The 26,548-nt window shown below is 44.5% G+C and overlaps 1 protein-coding gene across 1 annotated transcript in view; it reads left to right on the plus strand.

The window, feature by feature from the left end:
* Window positions 1-26,037, plus strand: part of LOC141097980 (membrane-spanning 4-domains subfamily A member 4A-like) — a 43,475-nt gene extending 17,438 nt beyond the window's left edge. Inside the window, exons 4-7 of the mRNA XM_073585550.1 lie at window positions 3,394-3,450; window positions 14,365-14,526; window positions 17,098-17,217; window positions 23,590-26,037. Coding sequence (XP_073441651.1) covers window positions 3,394-3,450; window positions 14,365-14,526; window positions 17,098-17,217; window positions 23,590-23,697 — 447 coding nt within the window. The 3' untranslated portion in view covers window positions 23,698-26,037. The remainder of the gene's footprint in view (window positions 1-3,393; window positions 3,451-14,364; window positions 14,527-17,097; window positions 17,218-23,589) is intronic.
* The last annotated feature ends 511 nt before the right edge of the window (window positions 26,038-26,548 follow it).

A 26,548-nucleotide genomic window follows, 5' to 3' on the forward strand; every position in this document is an offset into this window, starting at 1 on the left:
ACGGCATAATGGCTGACCGAGAGAGACCCCTGTGTTAGGGCCAACAATTGGAGAGAGGTGTCGTGCGTGATCCGTGGTCCCAAAAATACCTGCTTCAGAGCCGCAAGGAACTGAGCAGCCCCCTGAACCATGGGATCATCACGCTCCCACAATGGCGTAGCCCACTCTAATGCCTTGCCAGATAAAAGAGAAGCAATAAATCCCACCTTAGCCCGCTCTGTAGGGAACCGTGCAGCCAGTAACTCAAGCTGGATAGAGCACTGACTCACGAATCCCCTACAGGTGGCACTGTCACCCGAAAACTTGTCGGGGAGCGGGAGGCGAGATATTGTCGGCATAGGCGTGAGTGTGGGCACGCGTGAGACAGCCTCTGCGACTGCCTGAGCTGCGGCTAGCGTAGCATCCGCAGCTGAGGTGCAGTTCTCGATAGCCACCAACTTGCTCTCCAGCTGCCGAATGTACCGCTGCAACTTCTGAAGGTCCGCCATTACTAGCCAGACCCTGGCGCTAGTATAATGTTAGGGATGGCAGAACGCAGTAAATATAAATAATAGGAAGTGCGTTCGCCGCCCGGGGTCCACCGTGCAGTAGGTGTAACAACCGCTGCTGAGTAATGGCAGACTCGCTATATGGCGGTATACTGCGCTCGGGTTAAACGTTAAATGTTAGCTTCACAGGTCTCAGCTGGCGTGCACACACGGTATATGGTCACAGGACACGGCCCAAGGCAGAGGTCAGTGTCCGTCTTGACCTACCGTGCGTGCGGCGTCGCTACCGCGGACGCCGGTAAGTGCTGCTAACTGCAGCGCGGCGGTAGCTGCTGCCACTGTACGACAGTGCCGTGAGGCATCACACTAGCAGTGCGGTATGCACTGTGGCGTATGGCTTGCCACTGACTGGCCCCGCTATAACTCTAATTCCCTATCCACATGCGTAATATGAGAGGGAAGGGGTTTTAAAATGAGTCAGTCACCAGAATCATACATCTGTCACCATTCACACATAGCAAGTATAGTCTATACTAGCACATGGCCGAGCGGCCATTCGGGCCTTTTATAGCCAGGTGCTTCCGGGACCTTCCAGACCTCTGAGATGGGCCAATCAGATCAGGACAAGGACCTGAGCATGTGACCCCCGATCTCCACTGGGAGATTGTCTCGTGGGCATGCCCAGTAGCGCGACGAGAGGACTTAGCCTCAGGAGTGGTTTCCTGCAAAGCAGGCTGCGCTACCATTGCTGGTCCAGAGGTGGTAGCGACATTCAGACCCAGAGAGCTGGTCTGAGCAGGGCACCTGGATCGCCGAGATTGCTATGCAGGTCCCTGAGCGGTCAGAAAGGAATGGGAGACCGCTGGATGTATGGCTCTGGATTCCTGCTGTGCAGCTGCAGGAACCCCACGCCTAACACCTGTGGTTGTCAATGCTGGATTGCTATGAGCGCTGATCGGCGCTCATAGCAAGTGATCATTTTAGCTACATAGAGCAGGGATGAAGTCCTGCTCTATGCAGCACAAGTGATCGGATGATTGTAGCTTCTAGTCTCCCATGGAGACTATTGAAGCCAGTGTTAAATGAGAAAAAATGTTTTTTATAAAAGTTTAAATCACTCCCCTTTTGCCCCATTGAAAATAAAGCAATTAAAAAGAATACATATAGTTGGTATCGCCGTGTTCAGAATCACCTGATCTATCAATCTATAAAAATAATTAATCCAATTGGTATATGGCGTAGCGAGAAAAAAGTCAAAATGCCAGAATTATGTTTTTTGACTGTGGACCTGACGTTAGTCAGGTAGTTCCAGCACTCAACACAGTTCCTACTCCAGGCCAGCAGAGGGAACTCTGAACCTAACTGTGGTCAGAAATAGGAAGTGAGTAGTTGAAGTGTGGACAGGAAAGCGACAGGAAGTGGGAGAAGGAGCTGGGGCTTGGAGCTATAGAGGAGCTCACCCCTAAGCTGAAGCGCAGAGACCGAACGACAGAGTCCGAGGTTGTGTGGATACTAAAGGTCCCACAACATAAACCAGAGGAATAGAGGCTCAATGACACAGTAGCAACATGCGAGCCAGAGATGCCATTAAGGGCAGTTCATGAAGGAGGCTACAGCTACTTGTCATGCGAGTGGAGTTCTATGTAACAGACAGAAAAAGGAACTTGAGTGGAGTTCACAACTGCAAGTACTTCAGAATAGCACTAGAATGGAGACCTCACAACCCACCTGCATAGAGAGATTCCCAAATTGCATACAGGCTGACCGACTCCTGTACCATATGTAATCTGAATCCTGGACTGTACCTCCAAAGCACAGTAAAAGGTAAAGGAAACTGCACTCTGTTGTGCCCTTTGAATTCTTCCTGCATCACCTTCTCAGCACTGCTGCATCTCTTGCTACCTACTACATCCCCATCTATTCGTCAACATCTTTCACTTGCCCTGGGACTCAGCTGTACCTGTGGAGAACTTTACCAACTTAGCTGCATCACCATCAGTCACAACGGATCTGCACTGCAGCGCTAGTCACTATTGATCAGATACCATGGGTAGCGTCACAAACTCATTACAAAAACTCTTTCTTTTTCATTCCCTTGTAAATACACCCCTTTTATTGGATGCCCAGGGCCACGGATCGGGTCACCGCCGCTGTGACACTGTCCCTTTAAGAAAGCGGCCCGGAACCGAGTACCTCACTGCCTTGGCGGGCACTCCAGCTGCTCCTCTATTTTCTTCCCATATGCTCCTTTTCATTCATCTCTGTCCTGCCCCAGCGGTCAAGGGGGAGTGGGGACATAGACAGTGCTCTACATGAACTCTGTGGTCTGATCAACAGGGGCCAACAAAGTGGAGCAGCAGCTGCAGTTGGCGGACATGTATGAACAGGGATGTAGATAGGTGATTATACAAGCTCATTATTTTTTAATCCATTCCCAGGCCCTCAGAATACAGTAATATGGCAGCCGGATAAACGCCATTTTCCTGGACCCCTGTAAATTAAATCTCTCAAAATGATGTTGGTTTAGAATTCACATTTTTAGCAATTTCTAGTGGATTCATTAAGTTTAGAATTTGCTCATTTCCTCCTTGGATTTACCTCAATCCTATGCTACTGAGACACAAAGGTTTCCTCTCCTTTCACTTATTTCAGTGTGTCTAATATTGTATCTCATCCATTTGAAAGGGAAAAGTCTAAATTGCCAAAACCAAGCCAATGGTCCCGAGAGCTGCTTTTTTATTTTTTATAAAGGAATTTTTATTGTAATTGTGGAAAAACACTTTAAGCATATTATTTATATTACCAACTGTACATTTTCTAAAATGATACTGGTTAGACTGGTTCACTTTTTTCTTAATCTTACAGTAAAATAAAATATAAGTTTGCTCTATTTTAATTTGTACAGTTTATTATCTCCGGATCACTGTCTGTGGCTGCTTCAGTGAAACCAACAGTGGGAAAGGTAATAAGAAATAAAAATCATCTTTGCTTTCTTTTAAGGATATTTTCAGGAAGAATTGAAATGCATGCAATTGATTTTTTCTATGGTCCTCCATATGTTAAGGCTAAGTCAGGTGCAGTGCTTCCATTAACCATGCCATCAAAATGAACCTGTTAATACTGTCATTACAATGCTCCACATAATAGTACCCACAGAGTGCTCCACATAAGGGTGCTCACAGAGTGCTCCCCATAAGTGTGCCCTCAGAGTGCTCCACATAAGGGTGCCCTCAGAGTGCTCCACATAATAGTATCCGCATAATGCTCCACATAAGTGTGCCCGCAGAGTGCTCCTTATAATAGTACCTGCAGAGTGCTCCCCATAAGTGTGCCCAAAGAGAGCTCCACTTAAGGGTGCCCGCAGAGTGCTCCACATAATAGTACCCGCAGAATGCTCTGCATAAGTGTGCACGCAGAGTGCTCCTTATAATAGTACCCCCAGAGTGCTCCACATAAGGGTGCTCGCAGAGTGCTCCCCATAAGTGTGCCCGAAGAGTGCTCCTTATAATAGTACCTGCAGAGAGCTCCACATAAAGGTGCTTGCAGAGTGCTCCCCATAAGTGTGCCCAAAGAGTGCTCCACATAAAGGTGCCCGCAGAGTGCTCCACATAATAGTACCCGCAGAATGCTCCGCATTAGTGTTCCCACAGAGTGCTCCTTATAATAGTACCCCCAGAGTGCTCCACATAAGGGTGCTTGCAGAGTGCTCCCCACAAGTGTGCCCGAAGAGTGCTCCCCATAAGTGTGTCTGCAGAGTGCTCCACATAATAGTACCTGCAGAGTGCTCCGCAAAATAGTACCTGCAGAGTGCTCCACATAATTGTACCCAAAAAGTGCTCCACAAAAGGGTGCCCGCAGAGTGCTCCCCATAAGTATGCCTGAGAGTACTCCACAGAAGTGTGCCTGCAGAGTGCTCCATATAATAGTACCTGCAAAGTGCTCCACATAATAGTACCCACAGAGTGCACCACATAAATGTGCCAGCCCCCTGAAGAAGCCCAAGAGAAATGCGCATTGGGGCTGCTGCTACCCGCACTTGCACACAAAGTTTACTATGGGTGAGATATCTTTTCTAACTATCTATTTATGATCTAAGATGAGGTTGTACATTTATACTTGATAGTAGTTGACAATCCTAGTCTCTTTTTGGGTATACACATAAGTGTGCCTGCAGAGTACTCCACATAATGGTGCCTGCAGAGTGCTCCCCATAAGTGTACTTGCAGAGTGCTCCACATAATAGTACCCGCAGAGCGCTCCACATAATAGTACCCGCAAAGTGTTCCACATAATTGCACCTGCAAAATGTTCCACATAAGGGAGCCCACAGAGGTCTCCACATAAGGGTGCCTGCAGAGTGCTCCACAAAAGGGTGTCTGCAGAGTGCTCCATGTAAGGGTGCCAGTAGAACACTTGACTAATGGAGAACTAACTGCATCATTAAAATAGTAATTACCTGTAGGTAACTGGTGCATTAATGTTACTGATTAGTGATGGGCGAGCACTAAAATGCTCGGGTGCTCATTGCTCGGGTCGAGCAAATTGTAATACTCGGGTGCTCGACCCGAGCAACGAGCTCAATGTAAGTCTATGAGAAATTCGAGCATTTTTCCGGTGCCCCCCCCCCCGGCGGTCTTTAGAGGGACTAGATATTGTGGAAATCGATGGGAACAATGCTCAAATGACATGGGAACATCATGGGGAAGACCCCTGGAAGCATTTCTGACTCCTAGGTCACTGCTGTGAACAATGTTGTTAGAGTCTTACTCCACTTTTACAGACTCACAATAAAACATACAAAAAGGAAACCAAAATGGATTTTCCTGGTAAATATGTTAAGGAACATCCTTTCCAGGGTAATGACTTGTATATAAGGCAAAATAAATAACCAAAAACAAAAATGCTCCTCCACACCTTGTGCTATGTTCACACGTAGTGTTTTTGATACGTTTTTGATTTTTAGCATTGCTTTCAACCAAGACAAATGCATTCACTGGGAAATGTCATTTTAACATTTTACAACCTTATCTGACCATGTGGTGTGTGACACATCAGACACATTCTGTTTTATTTATGAAGGAGGGACTCTGAAAGTTACAAAGCCTATTTTTATAGGGCCATCAGGCTGCCTTTACTATTCTTAAAGGGCCAGCAGTCGGCCCTCACTATTCTTAGAGATCCATCAGCTGGCTATGCTTTGTTGTTCCCATTATTAAACAGTGGGTCTCCTATACTCTTATTGCGTATGCAGTGAGTGGCAGGGCTGCCAAAAATTAGTACGAACCCCAATACCCCTTTGACGAGACGTACAGGAGGGCCTCCTGAAAACAATGTTCCCATTATTAGGAAGTGGGTCTCCCATAGTGTTTGTCTATGCAGTGAATGCAAGGGCTGCCAAAAATTTGGACGCACCATAATACCTCTTTGAAGAGAAGTACAGGAGGGCCTTCTGAAAACAATATTCCCATTATTAGGAAGTTGGTCTCCCATAGTATTTGCCTATGCAGTGAGTGGCAGGACTGCCTAAAATTTGGATGCACCCCAATACCCATTTGAAGAGACATACAGGAGGGCCTCCTGAAAGCAATGTTCCCATTATTAGGAAACGGTTCTCCCATACTGTTTGCCTATGCAATGAATGCAAGAGCTGCCAAAAATTGGACGCACCATAATACCCCTTTGAAGAGACGTATAGCAGGGCCTCATGAAAAAATTTTCCCATTATTAGGAAGTGGGTCTCCCATAGTGTTTGCCTATGCAGTGAATGCAAGGGCTGCCAAAAATTTGGACACACCCCAATACCCCTTTGACGAGACATACAGGAGAGCCTCATGAAAAAATGTTCCTATTAGAAAGGAGCGGGTCTCCTATACTTGTAATGCCCATGCACTAAGTGTATGAGCTGACAAACATTTACCCCACAGGGGTATACATGTGCACACAGTCTAACAAATTGTTTTTATGGGCATCATAAACACCCTTTGAAAAAATTATGTGGGTGTTGCATCATGGACCACGGTCACCCTGGTGATATGGTGGTGGAGGATGAGGATGAGGAGAAGTAGGAGGACAACAGCAAATAGCCAAAATCAGGAAGCATAAACCCATGTGTGGGTGTGAAGAGGTGTATGGGAATAGACATCCTAAAAAAAGACTGTCACAGCGTTACAGCGACAGAATAGAGCTAGAAAACCGCAGCGTCTCATGGCTCCTGCTTTGCCGCTGAGAAGAAGCACTTCTCCAGCGTATTAGGGGTGTTTGTTTTCTTTCAGCAGGACAGGGGTTAATCGGCCATGTGGAAATCCCTGCTTGCAGCTGTGCTTGGTTAACCACTCCTCTCTCCTATAAAAGCTAGCTCTGCAGGCCAGATCGTTGTCTGAGTTAGCATTTGCTACAAAGATCTGGAGAGGGAGAAGCTGGTGTTTGGAGTGCTGGAGGAGTTTATTGTGCAACGGTTGCTTGGTTTGTACGCTTGGAGATTCCTCATCCATTCCTGCTTTATTTTCTCCCCCCGTCCTTCACACCCTGGTGTATACCTCTGTTGTTTGTGAGAGTATTATTTGTGAGTGGAATTTTCTTTTACCCTTTTCTCGTTCTCCTGTCTGTCAGGGTGGTGTACTTTGGTACACGGTAGCGCCTCTCTTCCCTGGGTGGGGGGAAGGGGACAGACGCAGGGCTAAAGCTAGGAGACAGGACTAGGGCGGAGGCCCCGGCATCCTCGCCATCTAAGGTATCCCGGGGAACAGGGCGTGTTAGGGTGCCCCCTAGAGTCAGGGCCAGGAAAGGTGCCCCTTGTCCCAGTTTTCTCATCAGCCAACCTTGACAAAGACACTGGATTTGAGTTTATGATACGCTGCTATCATTCGGTGGTGTTGAGAAGTCTGGCCCAATCCAGCCCTTGTTCATTTTTATAAGAGTCAGCCTGTCAGAATTTTCAGTTGACAGGCGATGCGCTTATCAGTTATAATTCCACCAGCAGCACTAAAAACCCGCTCTGACAAAATGCTAGCAGCAAGGTGTAGAGAGCCAGTTCATGCCACATGTCCAGCTTGGATACCCAATAATTATAAGGCACAGAGGAATCACGCAGGACGTTGGTACGGTCAGCAAGGTACTCCCTCAGCATCTTCTAAAAATTGGCACTCCTTGTGACAGGACCCCACGCCTCAGGGCCACTGCGATGGGATGGTCTGAGAAAACTCTCCCAGAACTTTGCCAATGTTCCCCTGCCTCTGCTGGTTTGGAATTGTGTCTCTCTCACCTGTACTCCTTGGTTGTCCAACAAACTGTGATGTCTGCCACCAGCGTTTTTAAATGGGAATTTTATTAATAATTCCGCAACAAGGGCCCTCTGGTACTGCCCCATTTTAGTAGACCTGTTCACCTCGGGAATAAGAGATAGAAAGTTCTCCTTGTAACGTGGGTCTAGAAATGTCACCAACCAGTAATGACTGTCACCCAAAATTTGGATAACGTAACGCGAGGGTCACTGGAAAGGTAGCGTAACATAAACTCAGCCATGCGTGCCAGACTGTTAACAAGCAAGACTTCCATGTTATCCACCTCCTCCTCCTCCCTATCCTCAGGCCATCCACACTGAACAGACGGTATGACAGTTGTGCAGATAGTACCGTCTATAGCGCATGAAAGTAGCTCCTGTTCTTCCTCCTCCTCCTCTTCTTCCTCATTGTCACCCAATCCACGTTGGGATGACATGAGGCTGGGCTATGTGTAATCACCCAGTATGGTTCCTTGCTCCATCTCATCGTGCTCCACCTGCATCTTCTTTGATTGTGAGCAGAAAGCGTTTCAGAACACAGAGAAGCGGGATGGTGACGCTAATTATGGTGTCGTCGCCGCTCACCATCTTTGTGGTCTCCTTAAAGTTTTGGCGGATGGTACATATGTCTGACAGTGATGTCCACTCCTGAGGTCTTATGTGTCTAGTCTGAACTGAATACTGACGGCCTTGTTCATGCTGGCAGTCAACAACTGCCCTCTTCGGCTCACAAATCCTTTCCATCATCTGCAGGGTAGAGTTCCAATGCGTGAGGACATCACAAACCAGTCAGTGAGCCGGTAGCTGCAAATGCTGATGAAACACAGCAAGGGCGGCGGAAGCTGTAGCTGACTTTCTAAAATGGGCACACAGTACTGTAACAAGCAGATCCGGCACCTCCGGGTAGGTTTTTAGAAACCACTGAACCACGAGGTTAAGCACATGGGCCAGGCATGGTACATGTTTGAGCTTGCCTCGCCTCAGAGCTGCTACCAGATTCCAACCATTGTCACACATGACCATGCCTGGCTATAGGTTCAGCGGAGTCAGCCACAGATCTGCCTGCTCTTTCAGAGCTGTCCACAACTCTTCAGCATTTTGCGGTTTGTCATGTAAGCATATTAGCTTCAGCACAACCTGTTGCTGCTTGGCTGAGGCAGTGCTGCAGTACTTCCAGCTTGTGACTGATATGTTACTTTTGGAGATGGAGGCTAAAGAGAAGGTGAAGGAGGAGGAGGTGCAGGAGCTGTAGACTGTGTGGGCAACCCTGATTGACGTATGGCCTGCAATCCTCAGCGTCGGGAGGACATGTTCTATCCTAAGGTCCAACTGGGTCCCGGCTTCCATAATATTTACCCAGTGTGCCATCAGCGAGATGTACCGTCCCTGCCCACAAGCACTTTTCCACGTATCCGTGGTTAGGTGGACTTTCCCAGTTACTACATTGTTGAGGGCATAGCTAATGTTGTGGGACACATGCTTGTGTAATGGGGAGACGGCACACAGGGAGAAATAGTGGCGGCTGGGGACCGAGTGCCGAGAGATGGCTGCCGCCATCAGGTTGCAGAGAGTTTCCATCTCCACGAGCCTAAAAGGCAACATTTCAAACACAAGTAGTCGCAAAATGTGTGAATTTAGCAGTGTGGCCTGTGGGGTGTTTGCTGCATATTTGCATTTGCGTTCCAACGACTGGGGTATGGACAACTGAAAGCTGCACTGGGACAAGTACGTGGACGTACTTGCTGATGGTGCTAGTTGAGTATGTGCAACGACAAGGGCAGGACAGGAGGCATCTTTGCATGCACCATGGACAGGGGATTGGCTTGCATGCACAACAGTGGAAGAAGCAGTGGTGTCACCCACAGACACTGTTCCTGGACCCTGGGGTTCGGCCCACAAAGTCGGGTGCTTTGCTACCATGTGCCTGATCATGCTGGTGGTGGTCAGGCTGGTAGTTTTGCTACCCCTGCTGATGCTGGTCGCTGGCCTGGCAGGTGGTGCAAATGGCCTTTTTGGGGTTATCGGCAGAGTCTTTAGAAAACAACCAGACTCAGGATGACCTAACAGTTTAACTGGCTAATTCTGTCATGTTGATGTTACGGGGAATAGTTGCCCGCCTTCTGTCTGTGGCCACCACACTGCTTCTTCCTGCCTGTTGGGGTGATATGCCTCCCTCCCCCTGTGTGCTGCTGTCCTCGCTCTGCATGTCCTCCTGCCAGCTTGGGTCAGTTACTATATCACCCACCACCTCGTTCTTCACTTCCGCACCCTGGTCCTCCTCCTGACTTTCTTGCAATTGTGTCTCATCATCGTCCACCTCTTCTGACACTTTCCCACCATCGCCTTTGTCTGACCATGGCTGCTCAAATATTTGGGCATCGCTACATGCGATTTTCTCTTGCTCCACTTTAATTGGACCAGGTGAGAGGCCCAAATCTATAAATGGAAAAGTGAACAGCTCTTCGGAGTGTCCAAGTGTGGGATCAGTTGTCTCTGGGCACTCAGCATAGTGGGAGGAAGGAGGATCAGTATGAGGAATATGCGGTCCAGACTCACGGGTATTGAAACTTGACCATTTGGAATACAGGGTAGTGGTGGCAAAGTGACTGGAAGCATTATCTGCTATCCAACCAATAACCTTTTGACACTGCTCTGGGTTCAATTGTGGTGTGCTTCTCTGGTCCCCTAGTTATTCGAACAGGAAAGTTGGGCGAGAAGATATGGGTGTTTGTTGTGGCACAATTTCAGCTTGGCCACGGCCTTGGCCTCTGCATGCACCATCATCATCACATCCAGTTCCCTGTCCCTTGCCACGCGCCTTGCTCATTTTGAATGGAGGACAAAATTTTACACGTTCACTACAAATGGCTGAATTTGGAGCGAACTTATATGTGATCCGTGTGACGGAAAACCATGGTTTGAAATATTTGGCCTGTAAGTAACTTTTTTTTTCAGCAAACTGGTGTCAGTAACTTGGCTAAAACACTGCAACAAAATTGAAATGGAAGCCTAAAATGGCACAATTTTGAGTGCACTGATATATAGCGTTTTTTTTAGTGCTGTAATATAGAAAGGATCTGGCTATATTCTGCAGTGCCAACAAGCAAATGTAGCAGAAAAACGGTGTTCTCTTGATTGTTTTAAAGCAAAAAATCAGGATTAAGATCCAAAAAAAAATATTCCTGGCCCCTGATACCTGGGGCTATGTCTAGAAATACAGTGGGGAAAAAAAAGTATTTAGTCAGTCAGCAATAGTGCAAGTTCCACCACTTAAAAAGATGAGAGGCATCTGTAATTTACATCATAGGTAGACCTCAACTATGGGAGACAAACTGAGAAAAAAAAATCCAGAAAATCACATTGTCTGTTTTTTTTTTTCATTTTATTTGCATATTATGGTGGAAAATAAGTATTTGGTCAGAAACAAAATTTCATCTCAATACTTTGTGATATATCCTTTGTTGGCAATGACAGAGGTCAAACGTTTTCTGTAAGTCTTCACAAGGTTGCCACACACTGTTGTTGGTATGTTGGCCCATTCCTCCATGCAGATCTCCTCTAGAGCAGTGATGTTTTTGGCTTTTCGCTTGGCAACACGGACTTTCAACTCCCTCCAAAGGTTTTCTATAGGGTTGAGCACTGGAGACTGGCTAGGCCACTCCAGGACCTTGAAATGCTTCTTACGAAGCCACTCCTTCGTTGCCCTGGCGGTGTGCTTTGGATCATTGTCATGTTGAAAGACCCAGCCACGTTTCATCTTCAATGCCCTTGCTGATGGAAGGAGGTTTGCACGCAAAATCTCACGATACATGGCCCCATTCATTCTTTCATGTACCCGGATCAGTCGTCCTGGCCCCTTTGCAGAGAAACAGCCCCAAAGCATGATGTTTCCACCACCATGCTTTACAGTAGGTATGGTGTTTGATGGATGCAACTCAGTATTCTTTTTCCTCCAAACACGACAAGTTGTGTTTCTACCAAACAGTTCCAGTTTGGTTTCATCAGACCATAGGACATTCTCCCAAAACTCCTCTGGATCATCCAAATGCTCTCTAGCAAACTTCAGACGGGCCCGGACATGTACAGGCTTAAGCAGTGGGACACGTCTGGCACTGCAGGATCTGAGTCCATGGTGGCGTAGTGTGTTACTTATGGTAGGCCTTGTTACATTGGTCCCAGCTCTCTGCAGTTCATTCACTAGGTCCCCCCGCGTGGTTCTGGGATTTTTGCTCACCGTTCTTGTGATCATTCTGACCCCACGGGGTGGGATTTTGCGTGGAGCACCAGATCGAGGGAGATTATCAGTGGTCTTGTATGTCTTCCATTTTCTAATTATTGCTCCCACAGTTGATTTCTTCACTCCAAGCTGGTTGGCTATTGCAGATTCAGTCTTCCCAGCCTGGTGCAGGGCTACAATTTTGTTTCTGGTGTCCTTTGACAGCTCTTTGGTCTTCACCATAGTGGAGTTTGGAGTCAGACTGTTTGAGGGTGTGCACAGGTGTCTTTTTATACTGATAACAAGTTTAAACAGGTGCCATTACTACAGGTAATACTTATTTTCCACCATAATATGCAAATAAAATGAAAAAAAAACAGACAATGTGATTTTCTGGATTTTTTTTCTCAGTTTGTCTCCCATAGTTGAGGTCTACCTATGATGTAAATTACAGACGCCTCTCATCTTTTTAAGTGGTGGAACTTGCACTATTGCTGACTGACTAAATACTTTTTTTCCCCACTGTATCTGTAATAGGCAGTATCAGCAGACAGAACTGGAATGGACCCTCTTGCTATATGCCCTGAAGTCTGCCACATACACTGCCTGCCTGCCTAGCACTGATATCTATGCAGCTTTATTAGTCCTCAGAAGGAATGTTAGTTGAGATGGATATGTGTATTATATATGATACACCCAACCTAAGTACAAAGCAAATAAATCTTTCCCTAGCTCAGCAGCAACTCTCCCTACACTGACTGATTAAGGAGCAGACTGTGACGAGCATGGCGGTGCCAGGTCTGATATAAACCTGATGAGATGACTCTGTGCTGCCAGCCAATCACTGTAATGCCACAACCAACATGGCTGTGGCATTACTGTGTGTGGAAGACAATCCCTGCATGTTGATTGGCTCTCTAAAGAGCACCCGACATTCAGAACGGGGACCCGGGCTCCCGCCGAGTAACCCCAGAAATACTCAGCGAGCTCCGAGAATTTTGAGCAGTGAGATGCTTGGGAGAGCATGGAGTAGTGGCGAGCATGCTCGCTCATCACTATTACTGATCTGTAATTGCTGCTACAATGATGCAAACAGGGCTCCTTTAGTCAAAATAGCAACATTTCTGGTTTTGGTACTTTTTTAAACGCTGATTTGGAGGTTTGTGGGATGCCGCTCACCATTTTGTGATCCGACAACCTATAAGTGAAGATCTGCCACCTCCTGGAGAGTGGGATCATCTGGATGCTGCATACATAATTGGATTGGCTTTATAATAACTGGTCATATTTAGAAAAATATTTAGTCCAGGGCAGTCTAGTGTCTTCTCTTTTAATAAAAAAAAAGAGCAGTCATCAAGCAGTGATAGATGCCTTATAAGTTAATTTCTTCAAAATTAGCCCTTTAGATGGACATCTTCAGGATTTTGTGAGAGGCTAACATGTTTTACTAAGCCGGGGTGTTCAGGAGTTATCCCTTATCTAATGGATAGAGGGTATCTTCCAAATGCTTGAATTCTGAATTCTGGAGGTTTCACTTATCCCAAGAATCGGGGTTCTGAAGATCACCATGTGAATGGAGAAGAGGCCAATCATGCGCACTGCTGCTCTATTCATTCTCAGGCCTCATTCGCACATCAAGGAATCTCAAGTATGTGAAAAATAGAATGATTATTCTGATCAGACTTTAATCAGTTTGATTAGAGCGTTGTCTGAGTGTCATCGGTTATTCACACCAATGTCATCTGCGTGCATGCTGAATTTTTTCACAGACCCACATAATTGCATTGCCGATTTTGCTTCAGCGCTCTTATGAAAATTTACTGGCATGTACATAGCCGCATAGACTATCATAGGCACAAGCGCTAGACGTGAAAACCTTAGATACTGTACACTCGTACAAGAACTTTGGACATCTGAATGAGGCCTAAATGGACCCACCAGAGATAGTCTTAGCGGTTGGATCCCCAACCCCCATAGATAGGATAATACTTCCAAACTTGAGAATAACCCTTTAAGAAAAAAATGGCTAGCTTATTTTATTTCTGAAAACCAACAAAAGTTTTCCGAAACCAAAAAATACACGGACAAAGTAACTCTTGATAAATATCTCCACTCCGACTGGTCCTAAAGACTGATTTCCCGATATTAAATAGACTATCCTTTTTTGTATTGGATTTTTAGATTGCTCAAATCAACCAAAGTGCAAGCCACTCTAACAAGTCATAGACAGAGATCCCAAGCTGGTGATCCCTTTTACAATGTCTATATGCCATTATTGGAAATATGGACACAGGTTGTCTTCTCTAAATTTCTTCATAAAGCACTTGAATACATTCTTTCTTAATCTGACAACCCCATTCGGTAATGATTTTGTGTTCCAGGTAAAGTCAGGTTTGGTGATGAACATTTTGAGCTCTTTAGCTGCAGCTTGTGGAATAATAATTGCTATAATTGATCTTATATTCCGTCCATACTACCTGAGCTCATCATACTGTGCACATTATAATGACGATTTGCAATGCATAGGAGCCTTTGATCCCGAGGTAAGAAACTTTTTCATTTGCTTTAAATAGAGGTTATAGCACCCTGTCCATACTCAGTTATTATGAGCAATATTACTTCAAGGGGTTCTATGAGTTAAGAACATGATGGTTGTGGTCTTCAAAGAGCAGGGCCACCTTCGTCCGTTGGTCGTTTCGGAAACTGCAGCACAACCAAATTCACTAAATGCATTCATCATCTTAAAGAATCTCTATCTTTACCCAAGGCATCATCTTTGACTTCCATCAAAGAAAAATCAATGTTGTGCTGTTTATATTTCTATGTGACATCCAGATGAAAAATGAAATTGCTAATGTAATCAGCACCTGTAGTCATCGCCCCTAAAATTGTCCCCTGCTTCTTGCTATCACACACTGTTAGGCTTCAGGTTCTTACAGCTGCACAGCAGGAATCCAGAGCCATGCAGCCAGCGGTCTCCCATTCCCCTCCGACCTCTCAGGGATCTGCACAGCAGTCTCGGCGATCCAGACACCCTGCTCAGACCAGCTCTCTGGATCTGGTTGTGTTAGGCATCAGATTCCTGCAGCTGCACAGCAGGAATCCAAGGCCATACATCCAGCGGTCTCCCATTCCTTTCCGACCGCTCAGGGACCTGCACAGCAATCTCAGCAATCCAGGCACCCTGCTCAGACCAGCTCTCTAGGTCTGGATGTTGCTGCCACCTCTGGACCAGCAATCGTAGCGCAACCTGCTTTGCAGGAAACCACTCCAGAGGCTAAGTCCTCTCGCCGCGCTACTGGGCATGCCCACAAGACGATCTCCCAGTGGAGATCGGGGGTCACGTGCTCAGGTCCTTGTCCTGATCTGATTGGCCCATCTCAGAGGTCTGGAAGGTCCCGGAAGCGTATGGCTATAAAAGGCCCGAATGGCCGCTCGCCCATGCGCTAGTATTGACTATACTTGCTATGTGTGAATGGTGATGGATGTATGATTCTGGAGACTGACTCATTTGAAACCCCTTCCCTCTGATATTATGCATGTGGATAGGGAATTAGAGTTATAGTCAGCGCCAGTCAGTGGCAAGCCATACGCCACAGTGCATATCGCACGCTACACTAGCGTCCGATAGTATGATGCCTCACGGCACTGTCGTACAGCGGCAGTAGTTACCGCCGCGCTGCAGTTAGCAGCACTTACTGGCGTCCGCGGTAGCGACGTCGCACGCCCGGTAGGTCAAGACGGACACCGACCTCTGCCTTGGGCCATGTCCTGTGTCCCTATACCGTGTGTGCACGCCAGCTGAGACCTGTGAAGCTAACAGGCTCGGCGTTTATGCTTTATTTGTACTAAAGCACCTCTGTGAGTTTAACAGAGTCCGCTCTGCGCACCTCGGTTGACGTGTAACCCGAGCACAGTATACCGCCATATATCGAGTCTGCCATTACTCAGCTGCGGTTGTTACACCTACTGCACAGTGGACCCCGGGCGGCGAACGCACTTCCTATTATTTATATTTAGTGCATTCCGCCGTCCCTAACAGGTTGTTGCTGCCACCTCTGGACCAGCAATGGTAGCGCAGCCTGCTCTGCAGGACACCACTCCAGAGGCTATGTCCTCTTGCCGCACTACTGGGCATGCTCACGAGTCGATCTCCCACTGGAGATCGGGAGTCACGTGCTCAGGTCCTTCTCCTGATCTGATTGGTCCATCCCAGAGATCTGGAAGATCCTGGAAGCGCACGGCTATAAAAGGCCCGCACGGCCGCTCGGCCATGCGCTAGTATAGACTTTACTTGCTAGATGTGTGAATGGTGATGGATGTATGATTCTGGTGACTGACTTATTATGATTCCCCTCCCTCTGATATTATGCATGTGGATAGGGAACTAGAGAGATAGCGCCAGTCAGGGGCAAGCCATAGGCCACTGTGCACACCGCATCTCTACACTAGGGTCCGATTGTGTCATTTCTCACGGCACTATCGTAGAGCGGCTGTGGTTACCCCTGCGCTGCAGTTAGCAACACTTACCGGCGTCTTCGGTAGCGACGCCGAATGCACTGTAGGTCTATACGGACACCGACCTCAGCCTTGGGTCCGTGTCCTGTGACCGTATACCGCGCGTGCAATTTAGCTGAGACCTGTGAGACTAACAGGCTCGGCGTTTATGTTACAGCGCCTCTGTGAGCTAACAGAGTCCACTCAGCGCACATCAGGTGGCGTTTAACCCGTGCGCTTTATACCGCCATATAGCGTGTCTGCCATTACTCAGCAGCAATGATATCACCTTCTGCACGGTGGACCCGAGCGGCGAACGCACTTTATTATTTATTTATTTAGTGCGTTCCGCCGTTCCCAACACACACTCTGAAATATGAAGCAAAGGAAATGGAGGCACTAACAGACAACACAGTTCACATAGACTTGCATCTGAGCTGTAGAGAAGTTGAACTAATTAATAGTTACTGCATTTCCTTTTTTCATTTTAGTTATAGATAGAACCTTTACGTCTGTCATTTATTGTACTTTGTTTAGAATCTTAACTTTAATTTTACTCTGTAAAACACAAGTAATTCAATTTTTTTTTAAATAATTTGTACCTTTTTTCTTTTCAGGTCATTTTAGTTGGCGTTAATTTCTTTACCGTAATGCTTTTCCTGCTGATGTTTTGCATTACCATATCCACAAGTGTGTTTGGGTGCAAAACTGTCTGCAGATCATCTTTTAATGAAACGGTACAGTATTGATTCCATTTTCTATTGCATCTACAAAAAAGGTTCCACCGATTACAAATGGTGGCTGCAAAGTTACCGCAGATGCGCAAGAATTTGCAGTGTGCAAGAGGGCAGAGATCCCCTAAGGGTCGTATTGCTATGATTCACCATATTCTCCTATGATTTGGAGCCGTATTTAGTGACACTGACAAACTTTTCCAACTCTAAGGGGTTATGGGTAACATCGCTCCTTGTGGAGATTGACATGCTGGACATGCCAGTGTAAGGAGACTTTTAAGCTGTGCAATTGAATAGGCCATTTTAATAGAATGGAAATTGAATCCAGAGGTATTCATTGAAAATAAGGATTGGGTGGGGAATAGATAAGCTTAGGTTTGGAATTGTGGTGGATTCTTAACTCCAAGACATACTTTTTGCTTAGATATTGAATACAAGTGACCAACTCATCTGTAAGCAGAGAGAGATGCAGTCGCATTTGCACCTGAGTGATCTTAGTAATATTGATTCAATTCTTTTTTATTTATGCAAGGTCTTTAATATCAAGAAATCAGTAGAGTAAAATCACTGCAATTTCAAAATTGCAGTATAAGGTATTGGGCCTATGACTTCAAACAATCATATTTCTTCACTTATGGTGTTGAGTTTGTCAGGACTTTCCCAAATTTTCAGAAACCATCTCAGAAAGTAGGGCATGTCTTTTGGCTGGAAAGGAAGAGGAGAGAGTTACAAACCACTCACAAAAGTGTGCATTGCTACCCTGTTTTAGCCTCCTAGGGGTGAGACTATTGGCGGAGCTCAGTGTCCCTATTTTACCACTGGTCATGTTGGTAAATATGTCAGCGCATCTTTAAGATAAGAAAAATGAACAGTTCATCAGCACACCGCTGTAGAATATACATTGGAAAAAAGCACAGTTTTTTCCAATGAAGGTAACATTAAATTATTCAGAAATACACTCTACACATTGTTAATGTGGTAAATGACTATTCTAGCTGCAAACATCTGGTTTGTAATGCAATATCTTCATAGGTGTATAGAGGCCCATTTCCAACAAGCATCACTCCAGTGTTCTTATGGTACTTTGTGTTTGCTGTGTAAGATGGCTAATGGATGGTTAGAATACCCTTGAAAACCCTTGTGCAAGTATGTTAGCACAGCTGAAAACAGTTTGGCTGATTAGAGAAGCTATAAACCTAACCTTCTTTTCAGCTAGTTGAGAACTGGGAGCATTACATTTGTTGGTTCCATTAAACTCTCAAAATGGCCAGAAAAAAAGAGCTTTCATGTGAAACTCGACAGTCTATTCTTGTTCTTAGAAATGAATGCTATTCCATGTGAGAAATTGCCAAGAAACTGAAGATTTCCTACAACGGTGTGTACTACTCCCTTCAGAGGAGAGCAAAAACAGGCTCTAACCAGAGTAGAAAGAGAAGTGGAAGACCCCGCTGCACAGCTTAGCAACAAGACAAGTACATTAGAGTCTGTGGTTTGAGAAATCGATGCCTCACAGGTCCTCGTCTGTCAGCTTCATTAAATAGTATACGCAAAACGCCAGTGTCAACGTCTACAGTGTTTTGGCGACTCCGGGATGCTGACCTTCAGGGCACAGTGGCAAAGAAAAAGCCATATCTGAGACTGGCTAATAAAAGGAAAAGGTTAATATGGGCAAAAGAACACAAACATTGGACAGAGGAAGATTGGAAAAAAGTGTTCTGGACAGACGAATCTAATTTTGAGGTGTTTGGATTACACAGAAGAACATTTGTGAGACGCAGAACAACTGAAAGGATGCTGGAAGAGTGCCTGATGCCATCTGTCAAGCATGGTGGAGATAATGTGATGGTCTGGGGTTGCTTTGGTGCTGGTAAAGTAGGAGATTTGTACAAGGTAAAAGGGATTTTGAATAAGGAAGGCTATCACTCCATTTTGCAATGCAATGCCATTCCCTGTGGACAGCGCTTGTTTGGAGCCAATTTCATCCTACAACAAGACAATGACCCAAAGCACACCTCCAAATTATGCAAGAACTATTTAGGGAAGAAGCAGGCAGCTGGTATTCTAGCTGTAATGGAGTGGCCAGCGCAATCACCAGATCTCAACCACATTGAGCTGTTGTGGGAGTAGTTTGAGAGTATGGTTTGCAAAAAGTGTTCGTCAAGCCAAACCAACTTGTTGGAGGGGCTTCTGGAAGCATGGGGTGAAATTTCTCCAGATTACCTCAGCAAATTAACTGCTAGAATGCCAAAGGTCTGCAATGCTGTAATTGCTGCAAAGGGAGCATTCTTTGACAAAAGCAAAGTTTGAAGGAGAAAATTATTACTTCAATTAAAGATCTTTTTTTAGAACATTGTCAATGTCTGGACTAGTTTTTAAATTCATTTGGCAACTCATTTGATTAATATAAGTATGAGTTTTCAGGAAAAACACAAAATTGTCTGGGTGACCCCATACTTTTGAACGGTAGTTCTGCCTTCATACACGTTGACACGGTGTGCAATCTAGCATACAGCATAAACCACCTTCTATCTTCCAAAATAAGCAGACTGTTCTCTGTAGTCTAACTTGTTTATTAGTGAAGAGTATAGAACATGCAGTAAAACTATAAAGAATACAAACGACATGGGTAAGTATTGGGCAGATGATCACACAGCTAACACAATTACAGGAAGTATACAGTGTAATGCAAACTTTACATGGAATACACAGGTGTCTAATTACATCTAATGAGCACTGGCTGCCATACAGTTAATAACATCTCTGTTCAACACTGCATTACAAGAAAAGATATTAATCTTACTAGATATGCTTTACCAGGATAGCGACTCAAGTAGGGGAGTTACAGGAGGACAAATAAAGAAACGTGTGTCCTATGAAATACACAGAAGAAAATGGCATCTTCCTCATCCCAGAATACACTGCTTCAATCCCAGAATGCAACACTCTGTCTGCTATTAAAGGCACAGGCTATAAAAGCTATAAAAGACACAGCTATAAATTCAGCCACCACTAGATGGTGCTATAACTAAACCAGCACATAATACAGACATATTTGCCCTATATTCATAGGGCAGAACAGTAGTGTATATTGAAGCAGGGCATGGTGCACGGAGGGATCAGCCTGGCTCCTGAGCTGAAACCATGGAAGAAATAGTGGAAAAATCCATCAACTGCCAAAAAATATTTTTTCTATATAAAACATCACATTTATTTGGATATCGTTAAAAACAAATAAAAAATGAAGACGATATAAGATATCATGGTGGACACCAAATCTACAAGTTTGGAACCTTACAGGTTCTTAGGCTAAGAATATTTCTTCCATAGCTATAAGATATTGAAAAATGTATTAGCAAATACTGTGACAAGCTAAGCAGAACTACAAACCATATAGAATTTTACATTCTTGCATAGTTGCCAAAAGTCCTGAATTTGCCAGAGCTGGCGTAATTTTTTTGGATGCAATCCTGGCAAGTTTAAGGCTAAAAAATGTTAGGTTTTTGGTAAACCCAGTTTATAGATGATATGGAAAACTGTACTAATGGACATCCGGTCTTCACTGGTGATTTGAATAAAAAAACAAATTCACTTAGAATAAGAGTTACAATAAAAAACGGACAGGCAAAGATGAGAGATGAAACTTACGTATGTATATGGAGATCTCTACAAATGTAAGAGAGAGATCTGCCATGCTGCATAGGGTGCTTTGTTTAGGTCAATATTCCGGCTCAGAACCATGGAGCTTATGTATTTGCCCAAATCAAAGAATATTGCACATGAGAAATGATTTAACAATGCATAAAGAAAATATATTGTATTTTTCGGACTATAAGACGCACTTTCTTCCCAAAAATGTTTTGGGGAACTGTAGGGGCATCTTATAGTCTGAATGTACTTACCAGGAGTGTGGCAGCAGCAGGAGCCAGGCGATTCTGCCGGCCGTGGATTTAAAAGAGAGGGTATTTGGTGGTCCAATGCTGCAGGGCAATAATCTGACTCCCATCCCAGGCTGGTGCAGTAGATTCAGCAGTGCTCAGTAGTGTGGGGGCTACACCAACATTTTGTGAAAGCCCGAGCTCCCAAACATCCATTGCTGCAATGCGGTGGCCCCCCCCCGAGAAAATGGCCACCGGAGGTGGTGCATGTGCAGATTGTGATCTCTGCAACGAGATCTCGGTGCCGAGATCTCAATCTGCACATGCGCCGCCCCTGGAGTCAAATAATTGACGGACCACCAAACATCTACTGTGACCCTGCTCCAGCAATGCTGCTGATCTCTCACTCCCCCAGTAAGCTGAATTCAGACTTTAAGATGGACCCCCATTTGACACATTACTTTTTTCCCTTTTTTTCTTCTGAAAATCTGGGGTGCGTCTTATGGTCTGGTGCATCTTACAGTCCGAAAAATACAGAAAACATCAGTAGCTTTCAAGGACCATAGCTGTCAAAACACATCAAGACAGATTGTTTCTGTGAGCAGATTTGTATCTAGAGGGCATCAGCTTACTGGGTATTCCAAGGATGTCTTCCGGCCTGACTGGGTTCTTTAGCTAAAATTAACAAAACATGATTTTATTCTATAGCTGGCATTTAACAAGTAACAGCAATATCTGTATTGATTATTTTCTTTATCCGAAAGGAGCATCCGACTTGGCTTGAGTGTGGTGGAGTTAAGAAGTTTCATGAGTGAGACTATGTTGGCACTTACATATACTGGATAGAAGCATGAAACAAAATGAAGTTCCAGCATTTTTGGTCCTCTATTGCATTATTTTAAAATCCAGTTAGATATATAAACTGAAAATATTCCAAGTTCAAAAAAATAGTCATAGAACCTACACGTTTTGAACCTTAGGCTATGTGCCCACGTTGCGTTTAAATCTGGACACTGAAAACCAGACTCCTTCCCAGAAATTGTGTGTTTTTTTCCGTGCGATTTTACCGCGATTTTACCGCAATTATGTTCGCGATTTTGCCGCAATTTTCGCGTGCGATATTCAAGCACTTTCCAAACGATTTGAAGCACCGCTTGTAAAGTGATCGACAGGTTGGTCACACTCGTCAAACATAGTGTTTGACAAGTGTGACCAGGTCTTTACTATTGAGGCCGCCTATGCGTCATCAATAGTAAAAGAAAGAATGTAAAAAATAATTAAAAAATAAAAAATCGGGGTATGTTTACCTTCCGACGTCCCGCGCAGTCTCAGCGACGCTCCCGTTCCCAGCGTTGCCTTGCGAGACCTGTGATGACGTTGGTCTCGTGTTGCTATAGCGATCTCACGAGACCGCTAGAGTCACGTGAGACTACGTCATCACAGGACCTTGCCGCAAGGCATTACTGGGAACACTGTGGAAGGCAGCGCGGGACGTCGGAAGGTAAATATACCCCGATTTTTTATTCTTTTTTTTACAGGGGTATGGTACCCAGGGCCTGGAGGACAGTCTCCTCTCCTCCACACCGTGGGTACCAACCGCACATGAGACGCTTAACTTCCCGCATGGTGGGCATAGCCACATGCGGGAAGTAAGCGATTCTCATGCATTCCTATGGGTGCGGAGTCGCGGCAATTCTTTGTGATTCCGCACAGAAGAATGAGCATGCTGCGATTTTTTCCGCGATGCGATTCCACCGTGGAAAAAAGCGCAGCATTAGCACAGCATGTGCGGAATGCCATAGGAATGCATGGGGTGCGTTCTGTACACGATTTTTAAACATTTTCGCAGCGTTTTCGCAGCAAAAACGCTTAAAAATCGCATCGTGGGCACACAGCCTTAATATTGAAAGGTTCTTAATCATGGCTTAAATTGTTTCACAATGAACAAAAAGTAATTTAAAGCATTCCAGAGAACTTACAAATGTGTGTGTTAATTATTCAATTAGTTGCTAGCAAATTGTATGGATTGAAAACACCCATCAATTCAGATGTAAAATCAAAGACATGATAAACACATTATAAATGATAGTATGTATAATAGATGTGCAAATCATAAAGATCTGCTGCTGGCAACTTCTTATGCAAACTTCTGGGACATCATTGGTCGGTGATTACACAGGCGCTGCCAGCAGAGGATCTTGATGATTTGTCCAAGTGCATTCAGTGCGACCATTAATAACCACAGTGATAGCAGCAGAGGCTGTAAGTTCCGGGATTTCGGAATATGGCGCTTTTTCATCATTTGAATATCATTACCATGCCTATCCATCCTATGATTCCCATATCTCCTTGACATTTCATTCTTGGTGTTGTAATTTCATTGCTGAGGAGTGTTTTTCTTTAATATACTATATATACAGTATGCATGCAAATTAATTGTATACATTTTTTACAGATGACAGCATAGACTTTTACTCATATTCTCATTTTTTCATTTTAGGTGGTGGTCATCTATCAAACATCGTCTTTGAACGTACCTGATACCACCAAGGATGGTCCTCTTGACTCCACAGCAGCATTAACGTCCGCCTTAAACACACAGACATGAAGTCACGAGTCTTTAAGAACCGACAACGACAAGAAGAAAACAAATCAATGACTTGATCCTTATATGCAAACTGTGATTATATTACTTGTCTAGTGATATATCATTTTGTGAATATTCAGTTAAATACTATTATTTTATATAAACAAAAAGGGCAGGAGGCAAACAATTGGTGCAAAAGAATGATAAATAAATGAAGAATGAAGTAATGGAATAATTAAAACACCAAAGGCAATTGTATATTGGAATAAAAAGACTAAAAATGCCTACGGTAATTAACTAGAAAAACCTACAAAAATGTGTGCTGAAGAAGTATAAATATAAATTTATGGAGAAAAATACGGGCAATAGACAGAAAACAAATGTTTACAGTATTTAAACATTTAAAAAACATTTATAAAAGAAGAATATTAAATAGATGAGAGAAAAAGGGGGAAGATGACAATTGACCAAAACAGTTATTTGCAGCAAAAAAAATAAATTAGACTGAGATTAGTAAACAAAGCTGTACATGTAATGAAAATGTCATGATCCAGGACGGGGTTTGGCTTTGGCCCGTCCTGGTCAGATATGGGATTAATTGTTTCTGCCTCTCTCTGGCAGACGGCGGTTATTTCATGCTCACTGGACCTGGGTCCGGTGTCAGTTATACTCCTGCCCTGGGCTGAGTTAGTTGACCTCTTGTATACGTGTGCCTTGTGCCTGATAACTTGTTGCTTGTTTGGTTTTGATTTGGTTCTGTCCCTGTTACGAGTTCTGCCTGTCCCTCTTGTACCGCACCGCTCTCTCGTGTTTGACTCTCTGCTTGTGACTTGACTATTCTCTGCTCTTCCCTTTGGTACTGCACCACCCTCTCGTGTATGACCTCTGCTTGTCTGACCTGCGTTTTCCTCTCCTCTACTACAGTATTCCTGCAGTAGGTACATTACATCATCTGCAATAGTAGGACGCTAAGCCCCGCCCCCTGCAGTCACATGATCGTAGGTCCTAGTACTCCTTACTATTTTCCGTGACTCAGGTCCTGTCTGCTTAAACCTTCACTACCGTATTGGGCCCCGTGCTCTCCCGCAGTGTGGGTAAGTCACCTTGCTCATCCGTGGCAGTTGCCAACGCTGACAGGATCCTGACAGAAAATAAATGAATCGGAGGTCAAAAGGCATCTTTAACCATATGTCCTTCCCGTTGGAATGGCGCTATCCCCTATATGTGTTTTGGCGCGAGTCTTCGTCAAGAGGAGGCATCAGACCAGTGATCACTTCATTTAAACTCCCCTGAGACAATGAAAATCCCCCATCAGGCAATTGTCACTGGTGATAGCTGCTCAGGTAAAGGATGCCATCAGAAGGCAACCACATCCCGCGATGCGTCATCAGAGGTGGGGCAGGTCACATGAGGGCAACCACGGCCTCGTCAACGACAAAGACATGGGAGGCCAATACACGAGCCAAACCATGCTCAAACAGACGAGGCAGGGAATGTACCAGCCCGACAGAGGCCAGCGAGCGCGCACCAGGAGCAGGATGGGGAGAGAGATTAAGTGCTCAGAAAGGGAAAATTGAAGCGATAAACTAAGCAGAACCAGGATTAGCACATGTAGAGATGTGACTATAGGGAAGGGAAAGGGGGATGCAAATGAATATGGAATATATAAAATAAATGAAAATATAAAATAGACAAAAACATTTTCATAATGCTCATGAAAATGTATTTATTTACATAAAGAGGACATAAAAAATCAGGAACAATATAAATTGTGAAAATAAAATAAAAAATTTTTTGGAAGAAAAAATAATAAAAATAGAAAGTAAATAAGTCAATGGTGCATATAAGTGAGAATGAAAGTGTGATGAGCAGAATATGCATTCCAGCCTGAGCAACATAGAGGTAAAAATGCCTTTTGATTTCCGATTCATTTATTTTCATTACATATTCAGCTTTATTTACTGAACTATGCCTTATTAATTTATTTTTCTGCAAATAACTATTTGTTGGTCAATTGTCATCTTCTCCCTTTTTCTCTCATTTTTTTAATATTCTCTTTATTTGGTGTTATTATATGCATATTAATTGTACTCATTTTATACACCATTTTCTCCCGCTGTGTTTGTCGCTCTCTGGTGTTTCTCCTGATTTAAACCTTTGTCTTTTATCTATTGTCTGTATTTTGCTCATTGAATTTATATTTATACTTCTGGCTGCACGCATTTTTTGTAGTTTGTTTTAATATTTTATATAGCATTTAGTGGTATATGTGAATATAATTAATCACTTGTTCACATGCAGTTTTTTACACGGCTTATTCTCCTGACGTGCCTAGAAATAAAATTATTTTATATTGCTTAAGTTGCACCAATATTTTCCACAAAGTTGTACTTTGATGCTTATTAATCCCAACAGCCACTGTAACTTCTCCATATCACTAGCACATACTAGCACAGAAGAATATCCTAACTCATCAGCCTCTTTCAAACATCCTGGTGATTTCTGTACAGGAAAAAAACAGTACTGGTGAGATCCATGGTCCATGTCCATGTGCCATCCCTACGTACGTATGTGACATTGTGACATCCGCGTGACATCCGTGTATCCATTTGCTGTCTGCGTCCGTTTGCTGTCCGTGTATTCATGTGTCAAATCCATGTGGCGTCCGTCATGTACCGGCACCTGGGAAAAGCAGTACAGTTAGCTGTGAATTTTTCTCACGGTGCTAGTGGTGACCTCATTGAAGTCACCCTGTTCACAGTGAACTGAGTGTGGGAACCACACCTCTATGACGTTACTGCTTGTTACAGCTCAGTGCCTCCTGGATTTCAGCCTTAACGAACGCATCATGCCAATTTTCAGCTTGAAATCC

This window comes from Dendrobates tinctorius, unplaced genomic scaffold (assembly GCF_039654945.1).
Source record: "Dendrobates tinctorius isolate UK_male_01 unplaced genomic scaffold, ASM3965494v1 ptg000086l, whole genome shotgun sequence".
In the NCBI taxonomy this organism is placed as follows: domain Eukaryota; kingdom Metazoa; phylum Chordata; class Amphibia; order Anura; family Dendrobatidae; genus Dendrobates; species Dendrobates tinctorius.